Source organism: Diabrotica undecimpunctata, chromosome 1, assembly GCF_040954645.1.
Source record: "Diabrotica undecimpunctata isolate CICGRU chromosome 1, icDiaUnde3, whole genome shotgun sequence".
NCBI lineage: Eukaryota > Metazoa > Arthropoda > Insecta > Coleoptera > Chrysomelidae > Diabrotica > Diabrotica undecimpunctata.
The window spans coordinates 187,012,131-187,028,075 of record NC_092803.1 but is presented as its reverse complement, the minus strand read 5'-3'; the positions used below and the strand labels follow the sequence as shown (position 1 = coordinate 187,028,075).

The 15,945-nt window shown below is 33.2% G+C and overlaps 1 protein-coding gene across 3 annotated transcripts in view; it reads left to right on the top strand.

Annotated features, from left to right (window-relative positions):
* The window catches only part of KaiR1D (Kainate-type ionotropic glutamate receptor subunit 1D), a 362,951-nt gene that overhangs the window by 138,741 nt on the left and 208,265 nt on the right, over window positions 1–15,945 (top strand). For all 3 annotated transcript variants that reach the window (XM_072520792.1, XM_072520790.1, XM_072520791.1), the window contains exon 4: window positions 11,951–12,135. In XM_072520792.1, coding sequence (XP_072376893.1) covers window positions 11,951–12,135 — 185 coding nt within the window. The remainder of the gene's footprint in view (window positions 1–11,950; window positions 12,136–15,945) is intronic.

The window sequence follows — 15,945 nt, the reverse complement described above, 5'->3', positions numbered from 1 at the left end:
TTTAAAATATGATCTTTAGTTCAAAGAACAAAAAATATTGCAAATCTGCTGCCGAGATTATGAAAAATCCAAATCCTTTCCTGATATCCTAGATATTCCCCAACGAGTGAGTATATAAAATGACCATAATTATTTCTATTTGCAGCTAAAAGAATGTACAGTAATGAGTGCCGAGTTCAGCGTAAGATAAGATCACGGCTTCTGCTCAATTGAGACCCGAACTTTGAGCGAAAAAACAAGTGCGCCATGTCTCTTTTGTCTGTGCCCGGAAATGAGTTTAACTTCATTTGAAAAGGCGTAAACTTCCGTCGTCTGAAACTTTGTGCTTAACTGCTATAACTCGATTGCGACAGCTAAAATCTAAAGAGTACATTCGCGCTTTGTTCTTTATCGAAAGGCAGTCTTAATTAAAAGTTCCGTCCAAAGAATTGATTTCGTTATTTCCGTAGAGGATCGTCGATTTCTCCTTTTGAAATGGAGAATTTTCGGTATTTTTGGAGTTAAAAAATGCTTTACATATTTCTATATTAAAATCTGTACAAAATATTTATACAATGTGTACAAAAAAAGAAAGAAACTTGCTATTATACAGATTCCTAATAGGTTCAGAAAAAATACTTAAAGAGTTTTTACAGATACGTCAAACTATTCTATTGTGATCGGAATACAGCACTAACGACCACTTACTAATGATACAGAACCTGATAGACAAGTTTGCAGAAAACAACAAACCATTGGCACTGATATTTGTCGATTACGAGAGAAAACATTCGATACTATAAGCAACCAGAAAATGTAAAAAGCATTAGCAGAATAACGAATAGACCATCGCTACAGTAACATATTCAAATATGTCTACCAAAATACCACAGCTAGCATAATACTATCTGAACAAGAAACAAATAAATTATGTATACAGCAAGAAGTACGGCAAGGAGACACCGTCTTTCCAAAGCTATTCACGATGCTTTTAGAATATGCTTGTAAGAAGGCACATTTAAACGAGCATGGTATCAACATTAATGGAGAGAAGCTCAATCATTTGAGATTTGCATCTGTCATCGTCCTTATAGCCGATCGTTTGGCTGATGTAATAATATTGTTTGAAAAATTATATCACGCTTCCTTGGAGGACGGACTAAAGATTATTATGATCAAGACCCAAATATAATCTGGTGCTAAATCGAAATATTGCTGTTGATTTAAGGAATATTGTGCAGACTAGATCGTCTAAGTACTTAAGACATGAAATCTTTGACCAATGTGTGTTACCTATACTCACTTATGAAGCGGAAGCATTAAGACTCACAAAAAGGTAGTGAATAAGATTCTGGTGACTCAGAAAGCTATGGAGGGCCAGATGTTGGGTGTCACTTGAGAGACCAAATCCCAAACGAAAAAATACGTCGTAGAACAAAAACAACAGACGCCATAAAAAATCGCATCGCTGAAATGGAATTGGGTAGGACACGTCGCTAAATTATCAGACAACCGATGGACAAAACGTATTGTGGAGTGGAGACCAAGACAAGAAGCACTACGGTGCAGAGGACTGTAAAGGATGCAGGCCGCACAAGACAGAGGCAGATGGAAAGAGCTGAGGGAGGCCTATGTCCAGCGATGGACACATACAGGCTGATGATGATGATTTTAAATTTAATATTTGTGATAAGACTTTCATTGTTATTTAGAATAGACAGTATATTTTTAAAAATGGTTCGAACAGCTGTTTGAATTTTATATTTATAAGGCAGTGCTACTGTATCCACATTGTACCAGCATCAGTGATCGTTTTTCAGTATGCTATGTTTGGTAGATAAAAAGTTATCTATGCCCGAGCTGAAAAACCGTTTCTTAAGAATAAAACTGTCAATAATGTGGTGGAACAGTGAAAAAGAAAAATTAAACCATAGTGCACCTGGAACCTTCAACAGAGCCAAGTTCAGGAAATTGTAGGCACTGCAAAAAGTCTCTAAAAAATATAAAACTGAACTAACAATTTAGCTACAGGCTCTACTATATCTGTTAGTTTACTTTTTTTAACATACTCTGCCATAGACTCTATTTTTAATTCATCTTTTAACCTTGTTCCTTACCCGATCTCTTATAGTTACCCCCTGTACCATTAGTCAATACTTCATTTCATTCGCCTGTACCTTATTTTGTTGTTGCTAACTTAGTACCCAGGACTCACACCCATCCGTAATAATTGGTCTAAATAATATATCATTATAAGCATTAGTTTTAGTTTGTTTTGTTATTTCTTTCTTGTTGATGATTAACCTTCCTATTGCCTGATTTAATTTATTTGCTATGTATATCTTTTAAATTATCTCTACTTTTTCTCTGCCAATTTCTTTAACTGTCACTCCGGAATATCCAAACGTTTTCATCTGTTATCTTATATTGCGGTATGAGTTGATTTAAACTAATTTCTGAAAATGAAAAATAGGGTACTAATAAAACATATATTATGTACAATCCAATTTAATCCCTACTTAGGCTCTATTTAATATATAGTTACCAATTAAATTTAACCCATATTACCACTCGTCTATTATTTACAGTCTTTAGCAACAAATTATAACAATACGAGAAAAAAAGAAAAACCCTAGCTTTGAAAATATAATCTACTCGCCTACTAGCAAGAAATATTTCTACACTTCGGCATTCAATTAAAAGGATATCACAAGTGAAATGGAAAACTATTCTCATGGATTGTTCCCTAAACATATATTTACATAAAAAAGGATAACATTTTGGTTAAATGTGTATATATTGACCTTACAAAGAGGTATGCAGAGCTGTTACAACATTTCCTCGTAAATAAATTTTATTATATATTAAAAAATTTCACCGCCACCAATGTTGCTAGTTTCAAGTCTTGATAGGAAGAAAATATAACGGAACGAACGTGTCAGATCTCAAGTCGAGTCGCACATGCCAAATTTTATCAACTTAAAGACTTTCCTGTGATTCGTGCATAATCTTAATAACTCTTAGTAATCATAAATTATTATTTATTACGAGACGGAACGTTACAGTTTTTTCCTGTTCTTTATATTGTTTATAGTTTTTATTTTCCACAAGGAAACTAAGTTTCTGTAGTTGTATACCATATATCACACAAAAACATTTTTTATTTAAAAAATTTCCTTTATAAACGGTATATTAATAAAAAAAATCCTATTGGGCTATATCACAGACGGTTTTCAAAATAACTATTCTATCATCAGTGCTATCCTAAAATAAGTACAACCATTTTAATTAAAGCAAACGTGAAAGTTAAAATTTTGACCAAAGTTAGTATAAAAGTGTGCAGGAGCCACTAAATATGTGGGTAAAAACGCTTAATATGTAGTTTGATCACCTTGGAGTTACATCTTTAATATTTAAAAACTATGATGTTTAAGTTATAAAAGAAATGTAACAGAAGGTATGTGTCTAAATGCGGCAGTAGCCAGCAATATGTATAATTAAATATGTCAAAAATTGATTGATTATAACAGTAGAAGCGATCAATATGTTGGAATTTAGAGTATATGTACTTTACCCTGATTTTTTTTTTATTGTCAATTAGGTATTATTGTAGTTGGATTAAAGGTTGATAACATTTATGAATGTAGGTAGGCAACCAACTACTCAGATATCTCAAGAGTTTTTTAAAGGCCCTATATGTTTTTTCAATATTTGGTATCTGAAATATGGAAAGCAGATACGTGTAGGAAGTTGGGTTTTTTAAATTTATTATTACAGAGTGAAATCTTAATCGATGTACATATGTGAGTGTATATTCATATATTCACATATTGTGAGTATATGATATAGAAGGACAACAGAATAATTGAAGTTAAATGTGTCAATAGCAATTAAAGTAAACTGTATACCCAAGCTTAATCAAGCCATTCAGAGCGATGCTGAGAATATTTATATTCCACTATGCATCAACAATTTACCCATATAAATTACCATCATTCTTGTACTCATTGCGTCGAGTAAGGACGATAAATATACGAAGACGGTTGCGTTTCGATTTAGTTTGAGTCTCTTACCACTCCCTGATACGTGTTTCTGGGTCTATCCGTCATCAGAGAGAGTTTGTAAGAAGACTCAAACTAAATTAAAACGCACCGACTACTATGGCAATTATAGGAAAAATAATTACCAGAGTATGTTACTAAAGACCTCTAGTAAGGAAAGATGAAGTTAAATGTGTCGATAGCAATTAAAGTAAACTTTATACCCAAGCTTAATCAAGCCATTCAGAGCGATGCTGAGAATATTTATATTCCACTATGCATGAACAATTTACCCATATAAATTACCATCATTCTTGTACTCATTGCGTCGAGTAAGGACGATAACACGTGTCAGGGAGTGGTAAGAGACTCAAATTAAATCGAAACGCAACCGTCTTCGTATATTTACAAGTTGTAATGTACTCCTGGCATATTACTTAACTTATAACTTAAGTAAAAAAGGCCCTACATGTTAAAAACAACATTGGATACCAGAGAAATATAAAGTGTAAAGTTATAAGTTCGGATGGAGAGAGTTAATAATTAAATATTATTGTATGTAAACAAAATATGGAAAAACAAAAAAATTAATGGGTAAAGGGTGACTACTCTATTTGGCTAAAGTAATATGTAATGTAAAATAATATTTAATGTTTTATTGAGATCTCCAGAGGTCCGAAACCATAACCTCAGGAAAGCATCTGTAGATAGGGGAAGTGAAGTATACTATACAGGAAAATTAAGGAGAGGGATGATTTAGATAGGAGTTGTGTTAAAATGGTAAGGAATTTACTGTAATATTATAAATAATAAGTAAGATTCTGATGGGTGGCTTGGTTTTAAATGGACCATGGAATTATCTGGGTATATTCTTGACGAGGATATAATTGAGTAAGATTTATACAAGTCATAAATGTAGGTAGGCAACCGAGTACACAGATATCTGATTAAATGGTGGAGAAATATGGTGGAGTTTTAATCTGTTCTATTACTTAAATATTTTCTTCAGGTATCCTTCTTCAATTTTATTTAACGCCTAATTTTCTTCGTCCACCATATAGTCATTTTATTTTTACTGCTGTTTTTATACACCACATATTTCACACAACTTGTTTTAAATGCCAGATGAAGTTTTTGACTTACGTGCGTCTAGTTGAGAAGCAAAAAACCAAAATATTTTTAGGGAAGTAAGGTTCGAATAGTTCGATTGTAAAAAAAATACAGGAGTAGGAGATACCGTACAGCAGGAAGAAGGAATGTCATGCTAATCACGTATGTCTTTAATGTAGTTAGATAGGAAATTTAAATAATTATTGTTTATTAAACTAACTATCGTATAAAAGACAATGTTCTACAATTTCTATGTAACTGATTTTGTAACTCCTCTTCTCGACCACACTAGAGTCGAAGCAGTGTCTACCCACCGTGCAATAAAAGGGGTGACAACCTTCTAAAAAGTAATTAATTGACCAATGAACAAGCAGCATTACTTATAGAAAGGACCGACAATAAGGAGAAGAAATTAAAAAATACCAACCTTCTGCCATTTTTTTTACATTACTTTCAAACTTTTACAACTTTTTGTAGAACTAATTCAGAAGTTCAATGTTTTAAACAAAATAAGGGGCTCTTAAATAACAGCTTACCACTTTAACATAAGTCTTATATCCGAATAAAAATATCCCTTCGGACTAATTCATTAATAAAAATGACACATTTATAAAAAATACACAACATTTTTTAAATAAAATATCGAATAATAAATTTAATTAAAATAATATTTTAGTCATTAATAGTTATTTAACCAACACGTGTATTATTAAGGGCGATTAACAATTGAGATATTTTAACGCGTGAGCGAAGCGAACGCGTTAATGTTCGATATTGTTAATCGCCATTTTAATTCACGAGTTTGTTACAAAACTTTTCCGTCGACCGTACTTTTCAGAAATTAAGATATCTTATTTTAAATATTTATTTACTTTAACGATAAACAACAATTTTTTCAGCTTTTATTAACTTTATTCAAAGTTTCCTTAGTGGTAGTTTTATTATAAGTAGTAAACATTAATATTCGAAATAGTACAATTACTGAAATTAAAGGAAGGTATTGATAAATGATTATCTGCTGTATAGCATTTTGACAAATTTATATTTAAGTCTTCTTGGAGCTCTGTAAATTCTGTGATAGAAAAATTTTGGTGGAGTTAGATTAAACTCTTCGTCAATATTCATCCTTTGATTTTTTAAATACACAGAATTTTAAACAATAAAGTAAATAATGACATACAATGACAGATAGTACTAACAGCATCTACTTAATTTTAAATTAATTTTTTAGTGGGAATATAAATAGGTATATGTTTGGTTGCCTAGACCACAGGTCACTGCCAATCACAGAGCGTTTAATTTATGCAAGCAATGTATGTTGTGTTGCCTATAATGAAATCGTTCATTAATAAAAAATCATTCATTGATAGGGGTCATTAATCAATGATTTTGAGGGTGTTAAAATTGATCATAAATGGACGGTCGACGGAAAAAGTATAATAAATATAATATAAAAGTAAATATTTTAGTAATTAATATCAAGTAATGTGCAGTAGCTATGAAGTGCCCTCAATCCCCAATAATATTGCTTAACTTCAATTTTCTAATTATATTGTTTAACTTACATCCTCTTATAATACTATTCAAGTTATATCACCTAATAATACTGTTTATCTTTTATCTTCTAATAATATTGCTTGATCCATATCTATTTAATTTATAAATACCACCGCGTAATCCCAAATGCATTTATGGTCTAATGTTTGGTTTTTATTTGTCATTCTCTATTTGTCATTTGTCATATTCTATTTGCTAAATATTATCATATAATGTCTCGCACGTCACGATTTGCCCGATAATAGCAAACATCCGTATCTAAAGCCCCTTTGGCCCGCTCTGTTAAATTTTTCTTTGTCATTGTATTCTATTGGCTAAATCCTGTCATATGACATATCGCATGGCCCTGTATGTTAGGTTGTTTAGACCAGTGGTTCTCAACCTTTTCACCACAGAGAACTACTGGTACCTTTCAAAATTCTTGGCGGACCCACTTAGATATTATTATTAATATTTCCCATTAATAGGTAAAATGAGATGAACACTGAAGTTTTACTAATGAATTTAGCTTCGGACTCCCATAGCAACAATTTTTTCTTAAATGAATCAATTTTTTTCCAAAGGTTAAATGCGGTTTTAGTTGGTCCCTGCAGGTCTAGATTCAATATGTTGAGTTGTTCAAAAATATCTGCTAAAAAAACTAACTGGGCCATAAATTCTCCGTCACGCAGTGTTTTCGCTAAATCAGGTTTTTTTATCATCAATATACAACATACTTCTTCTCGAAGTTCATAAAATCTGGCTAAAACATGGCTAATGAACAACCCCCGAACTTCTGTATGTAGAAGGAGATTGGAATGGATGGATCCCATGTTCTCGCATAACAAAGCAAACAATCTCGAACAAGAGCATTACTTTTTATAAAGTTCACGGCCTTTACCACAGTAGTCAAAACCTTGTTTAGGTCGGCACTTAATCTTTTGGCAGCAAGCATTTCGCGATGAATAATACAGTGTGTTAAAACAATATCACGGTTTCCCTCTTTCCTTACAAAACTTGGCAAGCCTATTTTTTGACCTGTCATTGCCGCGGCACCATCAGAACAAAGTCCTACACAGTCTTTCCAAGAAAGATTTTTAACTGTGAAATATCCCTCAATGGCTTTAAAAATGTCTTTTCCGGTTGTGTTTGTTACCTTGTTACCAACTTAATCGAGGTCAGGAACTCATCAGATAATTTTTTGTTGTCTTTATATATGAATCGTATATAAATAAGAAGAATAGCTTTATTGGTAATATCTGTAGATTCATTAAGTTGTACAGCAAAAATCTTTGAGGAATGAATTTTTTTTAGAATTTGGGTTTCAACATCTGATGCCATATCTTCAATTCTCCTACTAACAGTATCATTGGAAAGAGGAATACTTTGCATTTGTTTAGCGTATTTATCACCTAAAATTGCTTTCACTAACTAATTCAGAAGTTCAATGTTTTAAACAAAATAAAGGGCTATTAAATAACAGCTTACCACGTTAACATAAGTCTTATATCCAAATAAAAATATCCCTTCGGACTAATTCACGCACTTGAGTTAATTCTCAACCTGAACTTTTGATATTATAATTAGAGAAGCGCCCCAAGGCCACATTTTCCCTTTTGACGCCCTGCGTCCTTTGTGCCGCAGAAGAACACGTCTTATTTCTCGAAAGTGGCTACGGAACTGTCTAGTCGTTTATTTATGAGAGTGGTACATGCCGAGGGTGTTAACTCCAAAGGGTTTTTTTCTCGCCGGCGAAAAAAATGTTGAGTTAAGTAGGTGTAAAATAAAGTACAAGGTTGAAAAGGGTAACACTGCTAGAGAGCTGTTTCGTGTATTTGATTGTCAACGATTTGCTGAGGTAGAGTTATAAACTATATTTAGAAGTATAAATGAAAATGCGAGTGATATATAAAGGCCTGTCAAAAATGAACGAATAAGTTTGTTAAACTTCTATAATTCAATCAATGGAAATAAAATTATCTGCACTTGTTTTTTTAAATTTTAAATTTATTAATAAATAATTGCTAGAAGTATTTTCTACATTTTTACTAATTTGTAAATCATTGGCAAGATTTGATTTTTGGCGATCTTGTCTCCTTCATATAAATTTCAAGTGGACATTTAGATGTAGGCAATTTAAAAAAAAAACTCAAATGAATTTTATTCTCAAATACCATGAAATAATTTACGATTAACCTTCTGTAAGACACTTCTTTTGTCATTATTGTAGGAAACTAAAAATATATTAAATTAATTTCCAGAGTTCATCCGAATCCCTTCATTAAAACATTCCTCGCTTATACGAGCATCATTAAAAACTTTTTTGACATTCTCTCTTATACACAGATGTTTGATATGAAATTATTTCATTTCAAAGTGGCTTTAGGTACAAAGGAAAATAGGGAGCAAACATTTAGGCAAATGGCAGTAATAAAAGCGTTTTGTACGCCATACAGCTGGACTTATGTAGCATACAATATTAAAATTTGCAGCTCAACTCTTTATTTTTATGAAATAAATGTGGTTAAACTAGAAAGAATATCAATTTTAATGGTAGTTTGTATATATAGAGAGATAAATGCAGTGGGGGAAATCAGTTTTATTTGTACTCTCTAAAAGTTGGTTAGTAAGTGAGAAATGTAAGGTGACTGAAAGATTTATTGTCAGCTACTGTGTTTGTCATGCCAATTCTTATTCTTGTCGGACAGCTGTAACGTTTTTGTAGCATGTCACTTCTTTTTGGTACCATGTCAATTCGTCTTCTTCATCATGGCGTTTGTCATGTTAATTCTTCTCGTCTTCTCTTCGAGCACCTGTCATGCCAATTTCATCGTCTTGTCTTCTTTTCGGCTGTCATTGTTCTTTTTCTCTTTGTCTGTCATGTGAATTCATCGTCTTTTTGGCTGTAATGGCATGTTAACTCGTCTTTTTTTCGTCTGCCATGACGTCTGTCATGTCAATTCGTCTTTTCGTCTTCCTTTCGGACCATTGTCATATTGACTCGTCTTCTTTTCGTCTGTCATGATATCTGCCCTGTCAATTCGTCTTCTCGTCTTTTTTCGGGCCGCTATCATGTTAATTCAACTGCTTGTTTTCTTTTCGGCTGTCATTGTTCTTTTTCTCTTTGTCTGTCATGTCAATTCATCTTCTTTTCGGTTGCCATGGCGTCTGTCATGACAATTCCTCTTCCCGTCTTCTTTCCAGGCCATTGTCATGTTAACTCGTCTTCTTTATGTCTGTCATGGCGTCTGTCATGGCGTCTGTCATGTCAATTCGTCTTCTCTTCGGGCCACTGCCATGTCAATTTGTCTTCTTTTCATCTGTCATGGCATCTGTCATATGAGTTCGTCTTCTTCTTTTTTATCCATTGCCTCAAGTGGGTGTTTACATGTCACCATGAGGGTGTTTACATCTCACCAGGGGGGATGTTTACATGTCACCAGGGGGGATGTTTACATGTCACCATTGGCAAGCGTTTACATGTGGGGGCGTTTACATGCACATCATTGGTTGCGAGGGCGTTACTATGTCACCATTGGTCGGAGTACATGGCCTCGAGACACGATAAACGTAAAATGGCGTCACGAGGGCGTTTGTATGTCAACATTGGTCGGGGACCTGGGCTCTTAAGCTTATATTCTGCTGATGTCACGGCCGCCATCTTGATAACTGATCCAGAACCCGCTTACTAGATCTACTTCTAAAAGTAAAAATTTATGTGGTATAATAATAATAAGCAAAAGCTACTGGTTTTATATTTAGAAACGATCATTAGTGAATAAAATGGTTTAGAAATCATTTTAATAATAATAGGGAGAGAATATTTTAAAGTATTTATTTTTTCTGTGGGACGAACAAGAAGATGATATATTCCTAAATTCAATTAGATTATCTTTTATTGTTGAAGCGAATGAGACATTCAGCCTAAAAATTGTTTTAGGCTGAATGTCTCTTTTAGGAATGGGTACTCCATTTCTTTGCGGAAGTTTAGACTGGGGTAAAAAGTATGACCCAGTTTTTAAATTAATTGTAATAAACAAAGGACTGTAAACATTAATCAAGTTGAGGAACATCGTATACCTTGTAGCAACACAAACATTGGATAGTTTGAGGGACACAAAATGAAGAGGGGTCGCGTAGGTCAGAATCGGGTGTGGTTCTTTAGAACATTCTTAATAGCTAAGAAACAGAAGAAACATTGAAAAAAAATCAGGATGACGATAGCTAGTAGAGCTTAACTAGATATATGGGATAAAAAATTCAAAGAATACAAGTAAAAAAGAATTGTCAAAAAGAGGGCGCCACTTTGTCTTTTATTGTGAGAAACAAAAAAACCTTAGAACCAAACACCTTTATAAACAAATATAATAAACAATAACCACATATATACATAGACAATTACACGATATTTACCACACTTACTTTGTATGTTAGCTTGGCAAATATGTTATCACATATTTATTCGTAGTCTTTTTTACACCTTTTTATCTTTATGATTTCTCTCTTAATGCTGTTTATAGTCGCTTCGGGGCTTATTTTGTACGCTAGTAAAGTATAACAGAGGTTTCGTCTCCTTAAACTAGAGGACCTGGCCATAGGAAATGTCCATGGCAAAAGAATATAAGTGACTGGATAGGATTCGATTCACATATACTCTTGAAAATAGCACAATAACGATCATAATTCATTTAGTCATTCATTCATTAAGACGATACAGAAGCTGCATCCTGCATATCCAATATCTCGCAATATCAAAGATCTGAACTGCCAAAATTAATTACAAAAGAAAATACAGTACTGCCACTAATAGAGACAGCACTTAAGACAAAGATTATAGTTTACTTTAGTTTAATTTAATTATTATATCCTACGAATATAAACATGTAAGACTGACCAGTTGTCAGTTATTTATTACTTTTTCCTTCTTCCTCTTCCTCCAACTCTTTCTCTCAAAGCCAAATAAGTAAACTTTTTTTTGGTAGAAAGCAAAGGAGCCTATGTAAAAAAAATAGAAAACTGCCCAATAAATAGATAGGAAAATAAAAAAGAAATTATTACCTTGTAATAACAAACTAATTTTACATATTTTAACAGTAACAGAAACAAAATTAAGTAGTTATCGTTAAGTTGAAATTGTTTCAATCCTACAATTGGCATATTCCATATCTTTTACTTGACGTGTATGCACCGATATTGTATTTTTATTAACCTCAAAATAATCGAGGTCAGACGTTCGAGTCCCAAGTTAACTTTCTGGTCTACTTTATGATCCTCTTCTTTTTCAGTGTGCCATCTCCTCCGAACTGGAGTAGCAGCCATTTTTGGTCCCCAATCGGCTCACACTGCCAGTCACGTACAGTCGATATGCGATACAATGGAAATTCCACATCTGGAGACTCGCTGGGACTACAGACTCCGCAGGGAAAGTTGCCTAGTTAATCTATATCCACATCCAATAACGCTTTCGAAGGTAAGGAGCATTTATTTTGGGCTTATTTATGTCTATGTTGTATTATATAAAGAGAGAAGAACAGTCGAATGTCAAAATTACAACGATGTTAGCTTTTAAATTATGTTTTTTGTTGTTTTACTCTAGTTAAAAATAAATGCGAAATTTTGTATTTATAAAAAAAAGTAAATGCAAAATAAATTTTTTTATTTGCGAAAATTTCGTACCCCTATTTATTACGCGTCAGATGGGGTTGCGAGAACGGCATAAATATAATTCCTATATAATATTTAATTTAAGAGTTTATAAAAAAATTCAAAACTGCAACACACACACACTTCACTTCACCTTTTACAGATATAATATTTTCACTGATTAATTTATTTTTGATTTTTACTGTTCGGTCAGTAATTTAGTGTAATTATCTTTAATTTAAAACACATTGATGTCACCATTGTCAAACTTGTTGGTTTTAAATTTGTTCTTGGTTTAGAGCTTCTAACTAACAATAATTATTTGTGCACAATAATATTTTAGATCACAAATTTCACATTTCGTACTAATGTGTCCTTTTTTTACTCCAAATTACATTCAAACGTGTGATTGCCTCAGCCGGCACAATCTTTCTGCTACTCTTGATGGTTTCACGTGTCTCTTCTTAGTACAAATGATGCTGAAACAATCCGTGAATACGTTATTTCGGGCTCGATTATTCTGCTTAGAATTCGTGGCGAATGCATATGATCAGTACAGTTAAATGCATTCTTCTATAATAAAGTGTAAAATATTTTTCTTTAATATAAGTTTCGTATCGAAAATAGGTCATTTCCAAAAACCTAAAATTGTCAGTGTAATTTCGGATTTTATTGAAGAGCATTTGTGGACATTCTGTATTTTTATTCACAACATAAATACATTTTATTTATTTAATTCAACAAAACTACAATCCCGGAGATCGTCCAACGCTTCATACTAGAGTTTCGATTCATCTAAATACTCCACTGGGAAAGCTTTTGAGTTAATTCTCGAAGCACGACAGTTTCCGCGGTAAGCAGAAAACCATTAGAAACGTAGTGTAATAAACAAACTACTGCTTAGTGAAGTACTGGTTAAAACGGAATCTGCTCTAATCCTACGTAAATCTTATTGGATGCAAACTGTGAATTTAAATACAATTGGGATAGCGGAGAATTAAATGGAAAACGTTTTGGGAAAACAAAAGTATATTTTAAATGCAACAAGCTTTAAATAATTATAATTTCCATTTTATCTTTCTATGTCCGTATATTCTATCCTTTATTAAATATTAGATGGCGCATGTAGGCTTACAGCACAAGTTAACTTGTCAGACTTGTCTGTTAGAGTGTTAAAAATATTCTCCTCTAGTGTAGTGTGTCTATTATTGATTTTTCTTTCTCATTTTGTAGTTACAATTTCCCAAAAGATCTTTTTCAAAGTTTCAACCAATCTTAGGTTTGTTTTTTTTTTGTTTTTCGTAATTTTTTATTTTTATTTCTTCTTTTTCATTATATTATAAGCTGTTTTGCTTGTTTATAAGCAATATAAGAGCTATCCAGAATCTCTATCGGAATTAAAAAGCACGAGTGAGACTGAACAAATCAACCAACACAGAAGAATTTGAAATTTTAAGAGGGGTGCGACAGGGGTGTATTTTGTCTCCTATGCTCTTCAATCTCTATGTGGAGAACATTTTTGCCGAGGCACTGGAAGGTTCCGAGTGTGGAATAAAGGTAAACGGGTTCCCGATAAATAACATTCGTTACGCCGACAACACCGCGATAATAACAGACAAGAACATGATATGCAGTTGATGTTAAATAAAATAAACACCGTAGGAAAATATTTGGCTTGAAGATAAATGCTGGAAAAACTAAATGCATGGCAATCAGAGAAAACGCACTTTTAAGAATACAACTGCAAGTAGATAATGCTCCAATCGATCAAGTGAAAACATTTAAATGCTTGGGAATTATGATAAATGACCAATGGGATCCTCAACAAAAAATAAAATGCCGTACCGAACAAGCAAGACAAGCTTTTATTAAATTTAAACCGCTACTATGTAACCACAATCTTTACTTCAATCTCTGCTACAGGATGGTTAAATACTATGTATGGTCCATATTGTTATACGGCATGAAAACATGGACGTTAAGAGTACCTTCCATTAATAAATTGGAGGCCTTCGAAATGTGGACGTTGCGAAGAATGTTCCACATACCATGGACAGATAGGGTGAGAAACAAAGAAGTTTTAAGAAAGGCAAATACTGAAAGAGAACTACTCAATTTAATCAAGGTACAAAAAATTGGATACCTCGGCCATATTCTAAGAGGAAAAAAATACGCAATCCCTCAACTAATCATCCAGAGAAAGATTGAAGGCAAGAGAGGAGTAGGTCGCAAACAAATGTCATGGCTACGGAACATAAAGAACTGGACAGGCATAAATAACACTGGCGATCTTTTGCATGTCGCAAAAGACAGACGTCTGGCCTTAAGATAATTCTCCAACGCACTAGAGGTGGACGGCACTATAAGAAGAGAAGAAGAGCTTGTTTATTTGTGGATTATTACCTCTATGAAAGATGTCACTTCATCTCTAGCATGGTCGGCGCAAACATAGCGTATTTCCTGTCATTCTCCTCAGAATTCTTCTGTAATTCTCCTCATTTCTGCTGGTGCCAATATTTTAATCTACGTGCTCGCTTTTTGAATCTCTTATTTTTTTTTTAAAGTCCGCATAGCTGGCTTTTGTAATCTCAAGATACTTTATTCCCATCACTTGTTTAATGATAACTTCATTGACTTCTAGTTCTGCTCTTCTAATAAATCTATTAACTACCCTCTTTACGCCGTCGGTGCATCTAATCCAGACATGGGCAAAGTACAGCCTGCGGGCCAATTGCGATCTTTTGGGCTATTTAATCAGGTCCGTAATATGGTTTTGAGTAACACCAAAAATTACGCAATATAAGACTGTATTTTAAGTGTTTCCCTCTGTTGCCTCTTCGACCACAGCATTCCCCCACCACCACAGTCCCCTTACTAAGCACCTTAGGGTAAGCTGTAGCCATATTTAAGAAATTAAACCTCTCCCGACACTTCATGACAAAACATAACAATGACACCAATGAAGCTATGACCGAAGAAGAAAGAAAGCAAAAAGCAGGAGCTCTAAGCAGTGTGTCGTCCATTTTAAATCAAATAGGTCACATAATTATTGCAAAAGTGGATTATACAACAAAACAAATTAATATTTAATGTAAATAAATAGAAACAAAACAAGAGTTAAAAAAATAATCTTTTTAAAAACAATTTGAGCAGCTTGTATGCGTCGTATAAAGATATAAAATGGAATACTTAAACAAAAACAACACTTTTTTCATTACTTATTAACATTAGTCAACACCGCAACTGTGAAATAAGTGTTACCAATTTATGCCAAAATATCACCTTCGTTCGATTACAGTTACAGTGTGTTCCGAACAAATGTTCTTCATAAAAACGCTTTATAATGCATTTATACAAATTGTGGCTGTAATGCCAGTGAACTCGGTAAAGTGATTCTAAAAAAGAACACACATACCACCTAAATATTTTGTGTTGATATCATGTGACCTCACGGGCTATGACGCGGATGACGTGCAACGGTAAGTAAATAAGATGAAGTATAATTGTATCCTAAGATACAAAAATATAAAGAAATGTAGTTACGGATCCAACGTGGCATAGAAATAAACGCAGAGCTAGTGATGATAGTTTTATGAATCGTATAAATTAATTACAACTGTACCTCAAATCTGTAAAC